Genomic DNA, 18,272 nt, shown 5'->3' on the forward strand with positions numbered 1-18,272 from the left:
CCACACACACATTACTTCATTACTTGTAGCTTTATATATCAGCTTCAAGGTGAAATGACCATCATTTCATTAAAGTCATAGTTATTGTGATGTTTCAGATATAAGCATGAAATTCAAAAACGTTGCAATGGAAACTTAATAAAAGTCCTCAATCTTTCCTCTCCCACATCCACACCGGCTGTTCAGAGCATCCTCCTACAGGCCAACCGCAAATTAGAACAGCATGCCACCCTTCACCTCAAAAAACTATCCAATCTCCTGGTTTCCCACCTCCGGAAAGGCAACTCACTCACCCTTCACAACCTTTCCAGCAAACCTCAACCTCCTCTCATTGCACACAAACCCAGTCTCTCCCATCTACTCAATCCCCCACTTCCAGCTCCACTCCCTCCAAAACCTCAAAATTCCAATCAACACAATCCGGAACCACAACACCCTAATTCAGTAGTTAACCTTTCCTCCAAACCTCTCTCCCAGCCCGAAACCTCTGTCCTATTCAAAGGCCTCACCTTCAGCCCCACTCACAGATTCAACTAAACAGCCCTCGTCAAAGATTTACTGTCCTACACTCGTACTCTCTGCTGGAAGTATCACTTTGCCACGAAGAAAAATGATCCTAATCCTACTCCTAATGATCCAACTCCCCAAGACACTATCCAAATTGAACCCTGCCTGAAACAGTTCCGTCCTCTGTCACAGGGGGACCCACCTCCTCTTGCTCAAAATCACCCTCTCCAAACCTTCCAGGAATTTCTGACTTCCAGCCTTGCCTCTCAATCCTTCTCAAAAAACCTTAATCCTACTCCCAACATCACCACTGCTGAAGCCCAGGCTATCCGTGATCTGAAGGCTGACCGGTCCATCGTCATTATTCCGGCGGACAAGGGTTCCACGACCGTGGTACTTGATCGTCAGGAGTATGTGGCTGAGGGACTGCGTCAGCTTTCAGACAACACCACATACAAAGTTTGCCAAGGTAATCCCATTCCTGATGTCCAGGCGGAGCTTCAAGGAATCCTCAGAACCTTAGGCCCCCTACAAAACCTTTCACCTGACTCCATCAACCTCCTGACCCCACCAACACCCCACACCCCTACCTTCTACCTTCTTCCTAAAATTCACAAACCCAATCATCCCGGCCGGCCCATCGTAGCTGGTTACCAAGCCCCCACAGAACGTATCTCTGCCTACGTAGATCAACACCTTCAACCCATTACATGCAGTCTCCAATCCTTCATCAAAGACACCAACCACTTTCTCGAACGCCTGGAATCCTTACCCAATCCGTTACCCCCAGAAACCATCCTTGTAACCATTGATGCCACTTCCTTATACACAAATATCCCGCACGTCCAGGGCCTCGCTGCGATGGAGCACTTCCTTTCACGCCAATCACCTGCCACCCTACCTAAAACCTCTTTCCTCATTACCTTAGCCAGCTTCATTCTGACCCACAACTTCTTCACTTTTGAAGGCCAGACATACCAACAATTAAAGGGAACAGCCATGGGTACCAGGATGGCCCCCTCATACGCCAACCTATTCAAGGGTCGCTTAGAGGAAGCCTTCTTGGTTACCCAAGCCTGCCAACCCAAAGTTTGGTACAGATTTATTGATGACATCTTCATGATCTGGAATCACAGTGAAGAAGAACTCCAGATTTTCCTCTCCAACCTCAACTCCTTTGGTTCCATCAGATTCACCTGGTCCTACTACAAATCCCATGCCACTTTCCTTGATGTTGACCTCCACCTGTCCAATGGCCAGCTTCACACGTCCGTCCACATCAAACCCACCAACAAGCAACAGTACCTCCATTATGACAGCTGCCACCCATTCCACATCAAACGGTCCCTTCCCTACAGCCTAGGTCTTCATGGCAAACGAATCTGCTCCAGTCCGGAATCCCTGAACCATTACACCAACAACCTGACAACAGCTTTCGCATCCCGCAACTACCCTCCCGACCTGGTACAGAAGCAAATAACCAGAGCCACTTCCTCATCCTCTCAAACCCAGAACCTCCCACAGAAGAAACACAAAAGTGCCCCACTTGTGACAGGATACTTTCCAGGACTGGATCAGACTCTGAATGTGGCTCTCCAGCAGGGATACGACTTCCTCAAATCCTGCCCTGAAATGAGATCCATCCTTCATGAAATCCTCCCCACTCCACCAAGAGTGTCTTTCCGCCGTCCACCTAACCTTCGTAACCTGTTAGTTCATCCCTATGAAATCCCCAAACCACCTTCCCTACCCTCTGGCTCCTATCCTTGTAACCGCCCCCGGTGTAAAACCTGTCCCATGCACCCTCCTACTACCACCTACTCCAGTCCTGTAACCCGGAAGGTGTACACGATCAAAGGCAGAGCCACATGTGAAAGCACCCACGTGATTTACCAAATGACCTGCCTACACTGTGATGCATTCTATGAGGGAATGACCAGCAACAAACTGTCCATTTGCATGAATGGACACAGGCAGACAGTGTTTGTTGGTAATGAGGATCACCCTGTGGCTAAACATGCCTTCGTGCACGGCCAGCACATCTTGGCACAGTGTTACACCGTCCGGGTTATCTGGATACTTCCCACCAACACCAACCTATCCCAACTCCGGAGATGGAAACTTGCTCTTCAATATATCCTCTCTTCCCGTTACCCACCAGGCCTCAATCTCCGCTAATTTCAAGTTGCCGCCACTCACACCTCACCTGTCATTCAACATCATCTTTGCCTCTGCACTTCCGCCTCGACTGACATCTCTGCCCAAACTCTTTGTCTTTAATTATGTCTGCTTGTGTCTGTATATGTGTGGATGGATATGTGTGTGTGTGTGTGTGTGTGTGTGTGTGTGTGTGTGTGTGTGTGTGTGAGTGTGTATACCCATCTTTTTTTCCCTAAGGTAAGTCTTTCCGCTCCCGGGATTGGAATGACTCCTTACCCTCTCCCTTAAAACCCACTTCCTTTCGTCTTCCCCTCTCCTTCCCTCTTTCCTGATGAGGCAACAGTTTGTTGCGAAAGCTTGAATTTTGTGTGTATGTTTGTGTGTCTATCGACCTTTCGTTCGGTAAGTCACCTTATCTTTGTTTATATATATATATATAATTCCACATGGGAAAAATATACCTAAAAACAAAGATGTGACTTACCAAACGAAAGCGCTGGCACGTCGATAGACACACAAACAAACACAAACATACACACAAAATTCAAGCTTTCGCAACAAACTGTTGCCTCCTCAGGAAAGAGGGAAGGAGAGGGAAAGACGAAAGGAAGTGGGTTTTAAGGGAGAGGGTAAGGAGTCATTCCAATCCCGGGAGCGGAAAGACTTACCTTAGTGGGAAAAAAGGACAGGTATACACTCGCACACACACTCATATCCATCCGCACATACACAGACACAAGCAGACATTTGTAAAGGCCTGGTCGTTGAGGGGGTGTTGTGAGGGTGACATGGTATTAGAAGATGGAAAGTGTAACATGAGATTGAAATGGAAATGAAAATAACTGGAGAAAGTAACTGGAGATCTGTTGTGAAAAAAGGCGAAAAAGTGTTGGATAAAGCTGGGCTATGTTGATCCTGTGGTGAACTTGGGTTGGTAGACAACGATGTGCACAAAGGTTAGGTGGTTGTGTTGCCGCCAAAACACATTAAAGGATGGAGAGATTCGGGAAAATTTCGAAAAAACAGCGTGTAAATGTATTAAAAAGAGAGGTTTTGTGGTGGCAGATTATGAAAATGAGGCTAACAATTGTCTGGCGAAGAAATAATGACGTTAAAACCTGTGGGAAGCGGCTAAAAATTATCAGTGATGTAGGAAAAACGGAAATAGAAATAAAGCGAAAGTTATCAGAACTAGACGAAATGGTTGTTTAATAGGTGAAAGGAACTGTTTGTGGACTAGAAACGGTGGATTTTATAGCAGCAGTAGTGTTGAAAGTGGAAAAAAAAATTTTTTGGTTATGGTTTGGAAGTGGGTGACGTATTATTGAGTATATATAGGCGGGATAAAATTGTATAGTAGATTACGGTAAAAAGGAGAAGGTGAATACAAAGTGAAATACTGGCAAAAACAAAAACAGAAAATAAGACGACAGAGACGACAGAAAAGATTTCGAAATGCAACAGTGACAATAACAAACGTAATTGTTGGGTTCAAATTAATGATATGAATTAATAGAGGGAAACATTCCACATGGGAAAAATATACCTAAAAACAAAGATGATGTGACTTACCAAACCTACATCCTTTCGTCTTTCCCTCTCCTTCCCTCTTTCCTGATGAGGCAACAGTTTGTTGCGAAAGCTTGAATTTTGTTTGTATGTTTGTGTGTCTTTCGACCTGCCAGCGCTTTCGTTCGGTTAGTCACATCATCTTTGTTTTTTGGTAAATTTTTCCCACGTGGAATGCTTCCCTCTATATATATATATATATATATATATATATATATATATATATATATATATATATTGCTTGTGTCTGTGTATGTGTGGATGGATATGTGTGTGTGTGCGAGTGTATACCTGTCCTTTTTTCCCCCTAAGGTAAGTCTTTCCGCTCCCGGGATTGGAATGACTCCTTACCCTCTCCCTTAAAACCCATATCCTTTTGTCTTTCCTTCTCCTTCCCTCTTTCCTGACGAGGCAACCATTGGTTGCGAAAGCTAGAATTTTGTGTGTATGTTTGTGTTTGTTTGTGTGTCTATCGACCTGCCAGCGCTTTTGTTTGGTAAGTTTCATCATCTTTCTTTTTAGATATATTTTTCCCACGTGGAATGTTTCCCTCTATTATATTCATATATATATATATATATATATATATATATATATATATATATATGTCTGCTTGTGTCTGTATGTGTGGATGGATATGTGCGTGTGTGTGAGTGTATACCTGTCCTTTTTTCCCCCCTAAGGTAAGTCTTTCCGCTCCCGGGATTGGAATGACTCCTTACCCTCTCCCTTAAAACCCACTTCCTTTCGTCTTCCCCTCTCCTTCCCTCTTTCCTGAGGCAGCAGTTTGTTGCGAAAGCTTGAGTTTTGTGTGTATGTTTGTGTGTCTATCGACCTGCCAGCGCTTTTGTTCGGTAAGTCACCTCATCTTTGTTTTTATATATAATTTTTCCCACGTGGAACGTTTCCTTCCATTATATATATATATATATATATATATATATATATATATATATATATATATATATATATATATATTATATATAAAAACAAAGATGAGGTGACTTACCGAACAAAAGCGCTGGCAGGTCGATAGACACACAAACAAACACAAACACACACACACAAAATTCAAGCTTTCGCAACAAACTGTTGCCTCATCAGGAAAGAGGGAAGGAGAGGGGAAGACAAAAGGAAGTGGGTTTTAAGGGAGAGGGTAAGGAGTCATTCCAATCCCGGGAGCGGAAAGACTTACCTTAGGGGGAAAAAAGGACAGGTATACACTCGCACACACGCACATATCCATCCACACATACAGACACAAGCAGACATATTTAAATATGTCTGCTTGTGTCTGTATGTGTGGATGGATATGTGCGTGTGTGCGAGTGTATACCTGTCCTTTTTTCCCCCTAAGGTAAGTCTTTCCGCTCCCGGGATTGGAATGACTCCTTACCCTCTCCCTTAAAACCCACTTCCTTTTGTCTTCCCCTCTCCTTCCCTCTTTCCTGATGAGGCAACAGTTTGTTGCGAAAGCTTGAATTTTGTGTGTGTGTGTTTGTGTTTGTTTGTGTGTCTATCGACCTGCCAGCGCTTTTGTTCGGTAAGTCACCTCATCTTTGTTTTTATATATAATTTTTCCCACGTGGAATGTTTCCTTCCATTATATATATATATATATTAAGGTGAAGACAGTCACCACTTCTCTCTGAAGGGGGACGTGAACAAAAATATGGTACATTATTCGATGCAAATTATATTTTTATTTCTCAGGTGAAGACAGGAGGAAATCCTTTAGTAATTTTCAGCGCCAGCTGTCCACTATTTAAAATGCAAAGGGTTATGATAGTCCACTAAAATTGCAACAGAATTAGAGATTTATTTTTGTCTGAAATATTAACCTTTTCTCACTAAGAATCATCATTAATCATGAGTAACCGCTACATTTCTCTTGTTGACAGGTTTAAGTTTGCTTCTTTTGCTAAAACACTGTATAATTAGCACAAACTCACCGTGCAGTAGCTGCTGCAACAGAATACTGAAATGGAATGTCTTACTAAACAGGCAACTGGTGACCAGGGAGGTCAGTACCTTACAGAAAACCTCAATGTGTCAGTTTACAGTAATGTAAGAGAAGAAACTTTATATTTCTCATAGTAGAAAATTCACTTTTCACTAGCTGTTGATGACTTAAAAAAAATTACAGTACTTGTTTGAAAAATTAAAATAAAAACTATAGCTTCTGCTATAGTGCCATAAATAAGAAAGTTCCGTATGTTAACCACATGGAAAACTACTCTCCTTGGTATGCTATCATTTGCCAAAATCTCATTTTGATAACTAACAGTTCATGAGAAATGAAAGGTATTACTGAATGTTTCATTCTCAAGCATGTTGAGTTGGAAGTGAACATGCTACACAAAATCAATTTTCTCGAGACTGCGGGCAGATATTGATCCCCTTTCAAATTTAAAGAAAAATTTAAAATGTAAGCTATATTTCATACACTGCAATTTATGGTCTAATATGCACCACACGTAAACTCACAGCAACCCCTATTTTTCATTGTAATGTTTTCAAATTTTGTGATTATAATTGAAATATCACAATAACTATGTCCATTAATGAAACGGTGAGCATTTCACCATGAAGCCAACATATAAACCTTCAAGTAACGGAGATTTTTTTTTTACCAAATATATTCTGTAAAATTATTTGAGAACGATTGCATGGTGTGCATATCAATTCTGACAGCGCAGGGACCTGCCAACTCTGGCCTGCTCTGTATGAAGACCAAAATGCATGCTGGCAGCCTTCTGTGTAAAAGGTACTCGTCCCGGAATGAGCTTCTACGTAATTGACTGAATGCTGATAAGATAAATTACAAAAGTAAAAATAAAACAATATAATGGTGACAAATAATGTAAACAAGTACCAAATTACAGTAAATGGCTATTGTACGAAACTTGTGCACAATACAAACTTACACGCCACAAGGGAGACTTCCACCTTACGTAACTTAGAATATGAGAGCTTGCTGTGTTGTAGTATAGCTTGTTTTAATGAAACAATTATCCTCAAGTAAGTTGTTACGTGTTATAACAACATTTGCGACAAGAAAGATTACAGTGTGAACATCTGTGTTTGGTTTGAGCACACACAAACATTTCCAAGGATATTTTCAGTATAGATAATGATGTTTTGAATAGCTGGGACGAATGTTTCAAGCCACATAAATGGTTACTGAGAAACTCCTGAATGCGAGTTTTAATATGTTGATGATTTCCAGCAAGTAACACCAGATATAGAGCACCTAACAAAATAATTTAAGCTGTGGGCTTGCAGCCCAGCTTAGATATATTTTGGCAGTTTTCTTTAGAAATACTGCAAGACAGGATGTCTCTGTGTGTAAAAGGAACTAAGGTATTTCCGATTCAGAAAGCTGAGAGGGTTGATGTTTTACTGAATGTGCTCTGATATTTAATTTATGGTCAAGGCACTTAGCGCCTGCAGCAGGTACACCAGCAGCTAAGCTGGGCCTCGTCAAGGAGGGATAGCCAGCAGGCACAGACACTTTTTCCCTTGTGCACAATGCAGCTCTTGCCAAGAGTGACTGAGGTGGAAATTTCACCAAATCAAACTCAAAAATATTTAATTCACACAAAACAACATGTAAAACTATGTCATCTTATTTCTAAACTCTCACACCCTTATTTATTATTGAAAATGTGTATATTATTTAAGTCTCAAGATTGCAATATAGTATTATTGTCAACAAAGTTTTATGAAAAGCGGTTCATTTTAGATATGTAGTGTTTGATTCATTTTGATCTGCATTTGGGTAAGATTTTTTATGAACATTTTTTATTAATGTAGGCCAACTGGTAATTCTTTTTAAGTAGGCAAATGTGGTGGCCACATTGATCCAGCTTTAAAAAAAAAAAAAACTACCCCATTGAGCGGTTCATAACAAAGGTAAAGTTCTGGGTGTGGATGAACAGTTCTACATCGAAAGGCTGCTTGGAGTGCATAACACTTCTTCACAGTGAAACACTGGTAGTCACAAGTGACCCCAGGATTGGCCTGCATATGGATGGTACAAAATGATGTCCCAACTCAGGCAGGAAACAGCCAAAAGTTAGAAAATTTCATTTAAAAAGAAATCAGGAAGGGGCCTCTAAAACCCCATTTGTACAGTGTGGTAAGGATGTAATAATGCCATGACTGTCACACTGAAAGTAACATTACATGGTTTCCGATTTTGTGTAGTGAAGGACACATTCTTATCCTCCACATGCTAGCATGAAGTGTGCCACGAAGTGTTCTGTAATAACATTAGAGGCAGAATATATACTGCTACGCAAAAGGATAATGGAAAAACCAGCTGTTAGCTGGTGACTATAGATACGATGCAACTTGGACCACCCATGTGAGCAGTCGCAATATTCCTTCAACTGGTGTTTTATATGGTAGTGTATCCATGATTGGGTAAAATGTGGGAGGCTCTTGATAACTGGCAAATGTTCACTTGCAAAGAAATCATCATGTACCCTTCATTGGATTTAAAGGATAAGACAGGGTTCAGACAGAGATTGATACCAATATGCACACTAGATACCACACTAAAATGAGTTGGTGTGTCACTACTTAGTAAACATAAGTCAAGGTCTCTCATCACTTGTTGTGTTAGAGTACCTCATCAGATGTTCTATTACTGCCCCACCATGGGTTGTGGACACTGAAACCACCCACAAAGAGAAAAAGTGAAGGTATACAATGGATCATGTCAGCTATCTCCTGATATGTCAGCTCCCTGTCTGATGGGGGAGGTAGACATGGCAGAGAATAAAATCAGTAATCCGTAAGGAACAGCCACAGCCTCTAACGCTGTATTATGTGGGAAGTGATAATTAAAAATGCCCGCAAGCAACAAAGTGCAGTCACCACCTGATGCCCTCAAAGGGTCAATTCTGTTTTTCAAATAGGTACAGTGGTTATGTAAGGTAGGGTATATGTGTTGGGGGAACTAATTTCCTGAAGATCTGTATATGTTCTGGGTAAAAAGAAAGCAGGTGTCAGAATTCCACTAACTGGTAAAAATAAACATTCCAGTTTTACTGTATGTAGTATGTAGGGGCAATCAGGATGGTGGCAAGGAAGTGAGAAGGTGGGTCATATTTCAGCCTCTGCATGCACCACCTGCTGAGTAGGAACAATGTCACAGTGCACAACGTCAGTCTTGTGGGGTAGGGGCTTACAATACAGCTGAGGCCTCCTTGTACTGGAGCCACTTTTTTTCCTTGTCTTTTCTTCTCTGCTCTCTGGCTGGAGGTTATTTGGTTGTGTATCAGGAAGGAAAGAAGAATTGACTGTCTTGCAGTTCAAAGTTCATATATCAGTGGCTGTTTTGGGCCACAAGGTATCATCAGTCTACTGAGAAGATCCAGAGAGAGGTGACATGCTCCTAAATTTAATGAACTGTTTACTGAAAAAGTAGAACACAGACAACAAACAATAATCAACCACAATGTAGAACAAAAAGTGTGTCACTATTTTCTTACTGACTGTGTACATTTATGAAAGAAAAAAAAAAATCAGCAATTCTGTTAAATTTTTTTGAGACATCAGTCTTCTGACTGGTTTGATTTGGGCCACTGTGACTTATCCTGTGGAACCTATTCAGCTCGGAGTTACACTTACACCCTGCACATTCTCAATTATTTGTTGGATATATTCTAGTCTCTGTCTTCCACTAAACTCTTCTGCTCTGTTTATTATCATGTTTTACCACAAGTTCTATCATCTTGTCCTGTCTTCTTGTCAGTGTTTTCCATATGTCCCTTCCTTCACCAATTCTGCTTAGAATCATCTCATTCCTTCTTTTTATCAGTCCACCTAGTTTTCAACATCCTTCTATAGCACCACATCCACACATCGATCTGCTATAGGTGATCAATTCCCTTTCCCTTACTTTACATTTTGCTCCAGCGAAGCATTTCCGTTATTGTTATACAATACTCTGATAAACTGTGACCAATACTGTATCCCTTATATCTTCCGTATTAATTCCAATTTCTTCTTGTCTCATATCATCATTTCCACTCCTCTTTTGCACTGTGTCACCCATTTCCTCAAAGTTTGGTAGCCACACTTACATAGCATATGTCGATAGGACCAGGGCACGATGTACAAGACTGTAATAAGCACAAAACACATGCTGCACAGCCACATACCTCTTCTTGTATTTTTAAAATGCCTTCACGGCAACAGCGTGTCATTCACCAGTCCACAATGACATCTCAACTGATCATCATCAATATCTGGGTCAATGGCAAAGGTTTATTGTGCAGATGGCACCACCCATTTTCTGATATCTAATACAACATGTTATTTCCATGGTTCCCAAACCGTCCTTTTCACTGTCAGACCTGTTACTAGTTTTTCCACTTACCATATCCTGGTGGCAAGTCTCCCGGCTGACTAATATTGTGAGAACCACGACCAGCCTGTTGCAACATCAATGAATTTCTCTGCCGTGCAGATCGTCGACGATGAGCAGCTGCTTGAGCCTGACTGCCTGAAGAATTTTCACGTTCACGTCTACTGCCAGCAGCCGGCAGCTCTGTTCTTGAAGGCCGATTTTCAGCTTCACTGTGAATTAAAGACGCCATTTCATACAAAACTAGGTATCATTCAAAGCTCATCCTTTTAATACATTAAAATTTATTTTGAATGAAAATGAAAAACTTACTTAACATAAATATAGTACTAATTCTTCACAGGAGAACAACATAACATGGTTCTATGAACTTACCATTTTAATGCACTTCTCAGTAGAACAATTCGTATTTAAAGTTGAAAAAGAAACAAACTGTTTTGTTCTACTACTATATTTCGAGCAAGTTTTCGGCTTACTGGGCCATTCTACATCCTTGGTGTAATGTTGGAAAGCAAATGTAGCTCATCTGTACATGAGATCATGAGTAGAACAGTTATGCAACTACTACTCAAGTGTATGAGATTCTGACCAGGTTGAATTAAACTAAGACAATGAAGCAATTCAGAGTCGTGTTGCTAGCTTTATCATCAGTAGGTTTGCTTAACACACGAGTGTTACAGAAATGCTCCGTGAGGTCTAATGGCAATCACTGGAGGGAAGACTACATTCTTTTCGCAAAACATTATTGGCAAAGTTTAGAGAACCAACACTTAAGACTGACTGCACACATTTCTATTGCCAACAACATACGTCTCACGTTAAGAACTGGAAAAGACGAGATAAGAAAAATTACAGTTTGTACAGAAGCATATAGTCAGCCTTTTTGCTGTCACTCCATTTGCGATTGGAACAGGAAAGGGAATGGCTAGCAATGGTACAAGGTACCTTCCACTAAGCACCATATGGTGGCTTGCAGAGCACGTAAGTAAGTGTAGTTGTAGATACTGAGGATCCTGCAGATGGACCAATAAGCCAAAAATTGGTTCGACATGAATATTTGTAGAACAAAATGCAGTTTGTTTTTCATCCTCAAAAACACTTGTCATTTTTAATTACACTTCACTTCATATAATTTCCAATGTAACTGAGAGCTCAGTAACAGTAATTCCATATTGATGAGTATTTTCTAATTGGATATGTAGTATTTTGCTGGTACTGTTACATATACATTTATTTGGTTAAGTAATGTTGGTGTGGTCAGCTTTTTTTTTTTTTTTTTTTTTTTTTTTTTTTAAAAAAAAAAAAAAAAGAAAGAAAGAGGAAACTAGCAATAGCTTATTCTGCAATAAGTAACCCAGTGGCATGTGGTGTTAACACTTGCAAGCTATATCTAAATCACAAAAACCTATCTCTGAAGACATACTTGTAACTGAATTTACAACTCTGTAGATTTATTGCAAATTGTAGTTGATACATACACTTTGAAGTACTGTAATAAAAAGTTATTTGTAAAGGAATTTGGTTGATACTTAATTTAATATTAGAATCTGGCCAAATAACAGGTAGGTAACTTTCAGGGAACAGTCTATTTCAAACTGCCTAGTGATATGCACTCAGGTAATGGCTGGTTTGCTTAAGCTGTTTTGAAGTAGTGCTATTTCACAGTCACAATTTGTGCCATGCCAGGAGAGGATGACATATACCATATGGAATCTCTCTAAGAAATATATTAAAGAAAAATGCTCCCAGATGAACAAGTTTTTATTCACAGATTACACAGGTCATTCACTGTAGAGGTTCATAGACCTAGGTTGCTATCTGTGTGGACAAATGGTTTTTGACAAGGATATCAGTATCTTTTCTAACATCTTTAGCAGCACTGCAGTCATGCAATTACATGCCAGAAGGATCATAGCAATGTTAGATATTTATCTTGGGAGATAATGTTCAAAACCATTTCAACTTCTCAATGGGGGATATATCTGAAAACTGGGCACATCAGGGGGATGGATGAACATCTTAGGAGATCACATTGGGTAATAGAAAAGGCGTGTGCTTGGGTACTGTGTTGCTGGAAGAACACCTCTCATTTCGTAAGATGGGCAACAGAAAAATTTAGATGATAAGGACACGTCCTGCAGTTTTCCAGATGGTTTTGTAAGGTCGTTGCCGGCTGTAGACCACTAGTTTCCACTCCTCAAGTACATAATACACTCTCAAACACCCATCACTGATGTGAAGGCAGAATCTTCTATCATCAAGCACAAGTTTGTACCATTAATCTTAGCTGCATCTTTTCCTACACCATCAAAGGTGCATTGCGCATTGATGTCATGTGAGAGGAAGTTTGGCAAGCAGTAACCTTGATGTAGTCCAACTTCCACCAAATGTTTCTAGATTACCATGGAGACATTGGGTGCATGAATGGCTCTAATATGTGCTGCGATCACCACACAGTCAGTGATGGATAATCTTATGATGTGTGTATGCAAGCATGACTTTATAGTTGCACCCACTGGAACGATAAGCTTGTCAATGTATGTTCCTAGCAAGTCATTTATTGCTGAAAAATGAAGGAACAAACCTCCTGTCAACACTGCTAGAAGTAGCTTCATGCACAACTTTACTCTACATGCCTTTTAAAACTATTTCTGTACCTATGATTCTACTGCTCATAAGGATTACACCAAACTTCTGAAGAAAATACAATACATAAGCATATATTGTTTCTTCAAAAGATGTATTTTTAGACAAAACAATATCCAGAAAGATTTCCATTACTCCAATTGCATAACCAATACAGAGTACAAGGTATGATCAAAAAGTATTGGAATTGTTTGAATTTTCCACGTTTTATATATCCAATAAAAAAATTGTTCATACACGTGTTCTTGATGTATATTTGCATTTTCAGTTGTTTTGAATATCTAATTTATTGTCAACAGTTGAACAGATCATGTGTGTTTTCAAGTGCTTGGGGAATTTTTACTTTCAAAAAAGATGGATCAGAGAATTTGAATCAAGTTTTGCTGGAAAAATGGAATAAAGTACAGCACCATATCTGAAATGTTGACTGTGGCTTTGGGCAAATCTGCTACGATTAAGAGAAGTGTTAACAAGTGGTATAAACATTTCACAGAGAGTCGAGAAGAAGCCGAAGATGACTGCCCTGGCGACTCTAGCACATCTATTCCTGATGGATATACTGGCAAGAAGTAGAAATCAAGGATCAACTGTCCCAATGGAAACTGCCTGAAGAGACCGAAATTCGCCAAGTTCAATCACATGTAAAGGTTTTTCTCAATGTTTTCTTTGATTATAATGGATAGAGCACCATGAATTATTGCCTTATGGTCATAAGGTCAATGAGGAATGATACTTGGAACTTACACACTATCTGTGTGAAGCAATCCAAAGAAAATTACCAGAATTGTGGCAAAAGCACTAGAGGAAATTGCTTCACTATATTGTTCCTGCTCACACCACAATGCTTGTTCATGACTGATTGGCAAAAAACACAAATGTTATGTTGCCTCAGCCACAGTATTCACCGCACATGGTCCCCTGTGACACTTTTCTATTCCCAAGGCTGACGAGAAACGTGAAAGGGCATTCATTTTGCCACCATCAATGAGATGAAACGGAATCGCTGAAGGAACTGAACACCATAATGAAAAGTTAATGTCAGAAGTGCTTCCAAGATTGGAAAAATCACTGGCACAAGTATGTTTTATATGATGCAGATTACTTTGAAGAGGATAAAGTTGATGTTGGGGAATGAATGAAGATTCTTGTTAAGAAAAACAAAACTTCCCATTACTTTTTGGTCACACCTCATATTTGATATCAAAAGTGTGTTACAGACTTTTTTTCTAAATATTCATTTCTCAATGCATAAGTAAACATGAATTAAAAACAAGAACTAACATTATTAGATATATGTAAAAAAGAACTTCTCCTATGAAAATATATCCTACAACTGGTGTATACACAGGTGTGCAATTAAAGGTGGTACTATACTCAATATGGTGAGACTAATAAGATTGCACATGTGGATGTGAGCAGCAGACATAAAATAGGACAGCAAAAAATAAGGAGAAAATGAGGAGACAGAGATGGGAGAGGGAAGGAGGAAATGTACAAGGAGGGATAAAATGTGATATGAACAGTGAGCTACAAATAGAAAGTTTGGTAGCTCAGCTTCAGAACAAAGTACTGGATGACTTTTACAGAATAAAACTTCTGTATCGATCAATAGAAACATGCAACTATCATTAAAACAAAAGGTGAGAGGGCTACTAGTAACAAGAGGAAAAAAGTGACAAAAATCACAGGACAGCAATATGCACATATACTGATGGCGACAGTATTGCATACATGAGGTATAAAATGGCAGTGCACTGGCGGAGCTGTCATTTGTACTCAGATGACTTATGTGAAAAGGTTTCTGACACGATTATGGCCGCACAATGGGAATTAACAGATTCTGAACATGGAATGGTACCTGGAACTACACAAATGGTACATTCCATTACCGAAATCATTAGGGAATTCATGAAGTAAGAGATATGCAATTGCTCTGATGTGTGTGTCTAAAATTTGAGGGGAAAAAAACAATAATTAAGCTATGAATATTTCAAATTGGGAAAAATTGAATGTCAGTTTTTGTGCTTGCTGTTTTGTTTCAGATAACTGATGGTCTGTAACAGGCAAAGGCTTTTGTGTACTTATGTCTAAGGTGATTTGATAATTCGGAGTATTTTCATTTATTTAATCATGTCAGAAAACATACGTCATATAATCAAAATAATGCATAGATCATTTCAACCTGGTACAACTAGCGTTAACTTTTTTCTATAAACAGATATTACATAGTAACACATATTTTATCAGGTGTGCTAAAAAGTAATGGCCCAGAATCTTTTATGTGAGAACTCAAAGTTTTTTTTTTTTTTTTTTTTTTTTTTTTTTTTTTTTTTTTAAAAAAAAAACAAAACAAACATCAATAACATTTTATGTCTTTATTCTTCAAGTCTACTTATTTATTTCTCAACATAAACACCCTGGTTATGAATATGTTTTTCCTGACAAGGGACCAGTTTGTGGAGTGTTTTCCATGTTGCCCAGCTTTCTTCATGACCAGAAGGTAAGTTCTCAGATGGCACCATCCATTCTGTGTCGGTTGTGCCAGGAACTTAGTGCAAATGCAGAAGGTTGTTCAATGATGGCTTCTGTAGCGTGGAAGATTCTTTGTTTTGATTGGACTTGGGAAGCTCCTGGTGAATACCCATACATAGAAATGGGTCTTTAGATTTATTGCTTTATTTCTTTCTAGCGGATGGTGGAGTCACAGCAGAACTGATTTGATCTCAGGCAGGCTGTGGTGATTCTACAAGTCTCAATTAGGGCAACTTCAACCTGCCTAGCATGACCGGAACTGTGTCACACAGGGCAGGCAAATTTTGCAGCAGAGTGACAGAGTGCTAAGGTTGATGTTCTCAGAACATGAGGCTGTTTTTCCAAAGTTGTACCAGCTAGTTTCCAGAGTATGTTATTTCTTGCCGATACCTTCCTTTTGGTGTTCAAACATTGATTTCTGTGAGTGCATGTTCAATCAAGGTTGACTCCTAAATATTTGGGTGTGGTGCTGTGTTCTAATTGGGTTCTTCCCAGGTCATCTGGCCAGAGTTTGCTATTGGTGTAGATGTTAAAGAGGATGGCTGCTCAGGCGCTTCTGTATGGGAGGCCATCTTTGTGGTTCTTCCGCCTATTTCTCTCACATTGTAGTCAACAAAAAAATCTGTTATTATATAGTAGGCATTCTAATATCTGAGTCAGTTTATAATTCTTTGTTATTTCACAGAGATTCTTTAACAATAAGCAGTGGTTAACTGTGTCATATGCTGCCATCAGATCAATGAAACCTACACCCATGATTTTACTGTTTTCAAAGCCATCTTCAGTATACTGCATTAGGTGTAACATTTGAGAGGTGCAGCTTTTCCCTTGTTGGAAACCTGCTTGTTCCAGTATAAGTACTGGTTCTATTATTTTGGACAGCTTGTCTAACATCATTCACTCGAGCATTTGGTGTGTGTGACGTAACAAGGAGGCTGGTCTGTAGGTTTTTGAATCATTTGCATCTTTATCATACTTCCAAACTACAGTGACTCCAGCATTTCTCCATAGTTCTGGAATTTTACAGCTGACTATGCAGTTATTTAGTAAATTAAAGCACCACTGTTTGCTGATGGTACCAAATCTTTTGAACTGTTCAATACAGATGTCATCTAGGCCTGCTGCTTTGACATGTTTATATTTGTTAAGTGCTATATTAAAGATCTTTCATGATTAAAGGATCATGCAGGATGCTATTGTTATGTTTCAGTTTTTTACTTTGATTTGTCTACAGTTTTCCTTGGTTTGCTGCTTTCAATGAACTCATTTGCTGGGTTGCAGATATGTTGCAGAGCACTTGAGTCTCAGAAGCATCATTGCTGAGGCGTTTTGGTAGTTTTTCAAGCCTTGTGGCTATTTCTTCCCATGTTTACCTCCTCCATTAACTTAATCCACCGGGTGCGTTTGACTCAGAAATTAGGGAAATGACATGATAACCACTTGCAATGGTTTCAGCACTAAATAGGTTCATTTCAAAATTATCTTTATATACATTGAACACAATGCATGTTTCTGGAGTAAGTCCCTGTATGTATGTATGTATGGATATGTTTCCACAGCCTCTACAAACAGGTTTATAATAGCAGAACCTGACAGTGTTCACTCTTTCTTCATACAATTCTGAAACAGGCTGAATTGTTTAGATCCTCTCATCTAACATAATTATGACCTCTTTTTTTAATTTGCTTTTTTGAAATTTCATCTTCACTTGAAATACACAGTTTGTAGTCTGACTGGTGATACTAACTGGCACATTATTGGATGGTGTTGTGTATGTGGAATTGGTAAACTGATTTGATGCTTTGTTGGGACAGGTTTTCACTAGCAAAAATACAGTCAGAATTGTAACCAAATTGTCATTCGCCACTGTTGAAGGATGAGGGTAGATTACTGTATCGGATAAGTGACGCTTATTATGTTCACCCATTCTAGAAGGGCCTCTCCATTTACATCATCTTCAGGGTATCCCTGACAACACTGTGGCTGTTGAAACCACGACAACAAAGTTTTCTGATTGTAGAAATCAGGAGGAGGACTGAAACAAATATCTTTCTTTGGAGGTTTGTAGATGGATGAAACTATCAAGTTATTAATTTCACCCATGAAGATTTCAATGTTACTGACACCTGTAATTGAAGTTGAGAGAATCTGAAGGTCTGTTATATCTTCCGCTATGTGTTTTCTTTTTTTCCCCTGGAGTTAATCACAAGTTCAAAACATTTTTTGTGTTGCTATGGTCAAATGTAAATATAAATGTTTTATTTGCAGAGTTGCCTAATGGTGAGTTGATTTAAAACTGAAATTTTATTGATATAATTTGTAACAAACAGCAGGGTATCATCCATACGCACAGAAGGTGCACTCTTCTGCTTTCGAACTTGCTCATGTATTTCACTTCTTGCATGTAAGAGAAAGTTATTTATATTAAAACACCTCTGTATTAGTGTTAAAATTAAGTTAATATAAGAAAATAATACCA

At 39.3% G+C, this 18,272-nt stretch overlaps 1 protein-coding gene across 1 annotated transcript in view; it reads right to left on the reverse strand.

The window, feature by feature from the left end:
- The window catches only part of LOC126458587 (E3 ubiquitin-protein ligase SMURF2), a 174,825-nt gene that overhangs the window by 78,020 nt on the left and 78,533 nt on the right, over positions 1 to 18,272 (reverse strand). Inside the window, exon 7 of the mRNA XM_050095725.1 lies at positions 10,628 to 10,827. Within this exon, the coding sequence (XP_049951682.1) occupies positions 10,628 to 10,827 (200 nt within the window). The remainder of the gene's footprint in view (positions 1 to 10,627; positions 10,828 to 18,272) is intronic.

Source organism: Schistocerca serialis, chromosome 2, assembly GCF_023864345.2.
Source record: "Schistocerca serialis cubense isolate TAMUIC-IGC-003099 chromosome 2, iqSchSeri2.2, whole genome shotgun sequence".
Lineage (NCBI taxonomy): Eukaryota > Metazoa > Arthropoda > Insecta > Orthoptera > Acrididae > Schistocerca > Schistocerca serialis.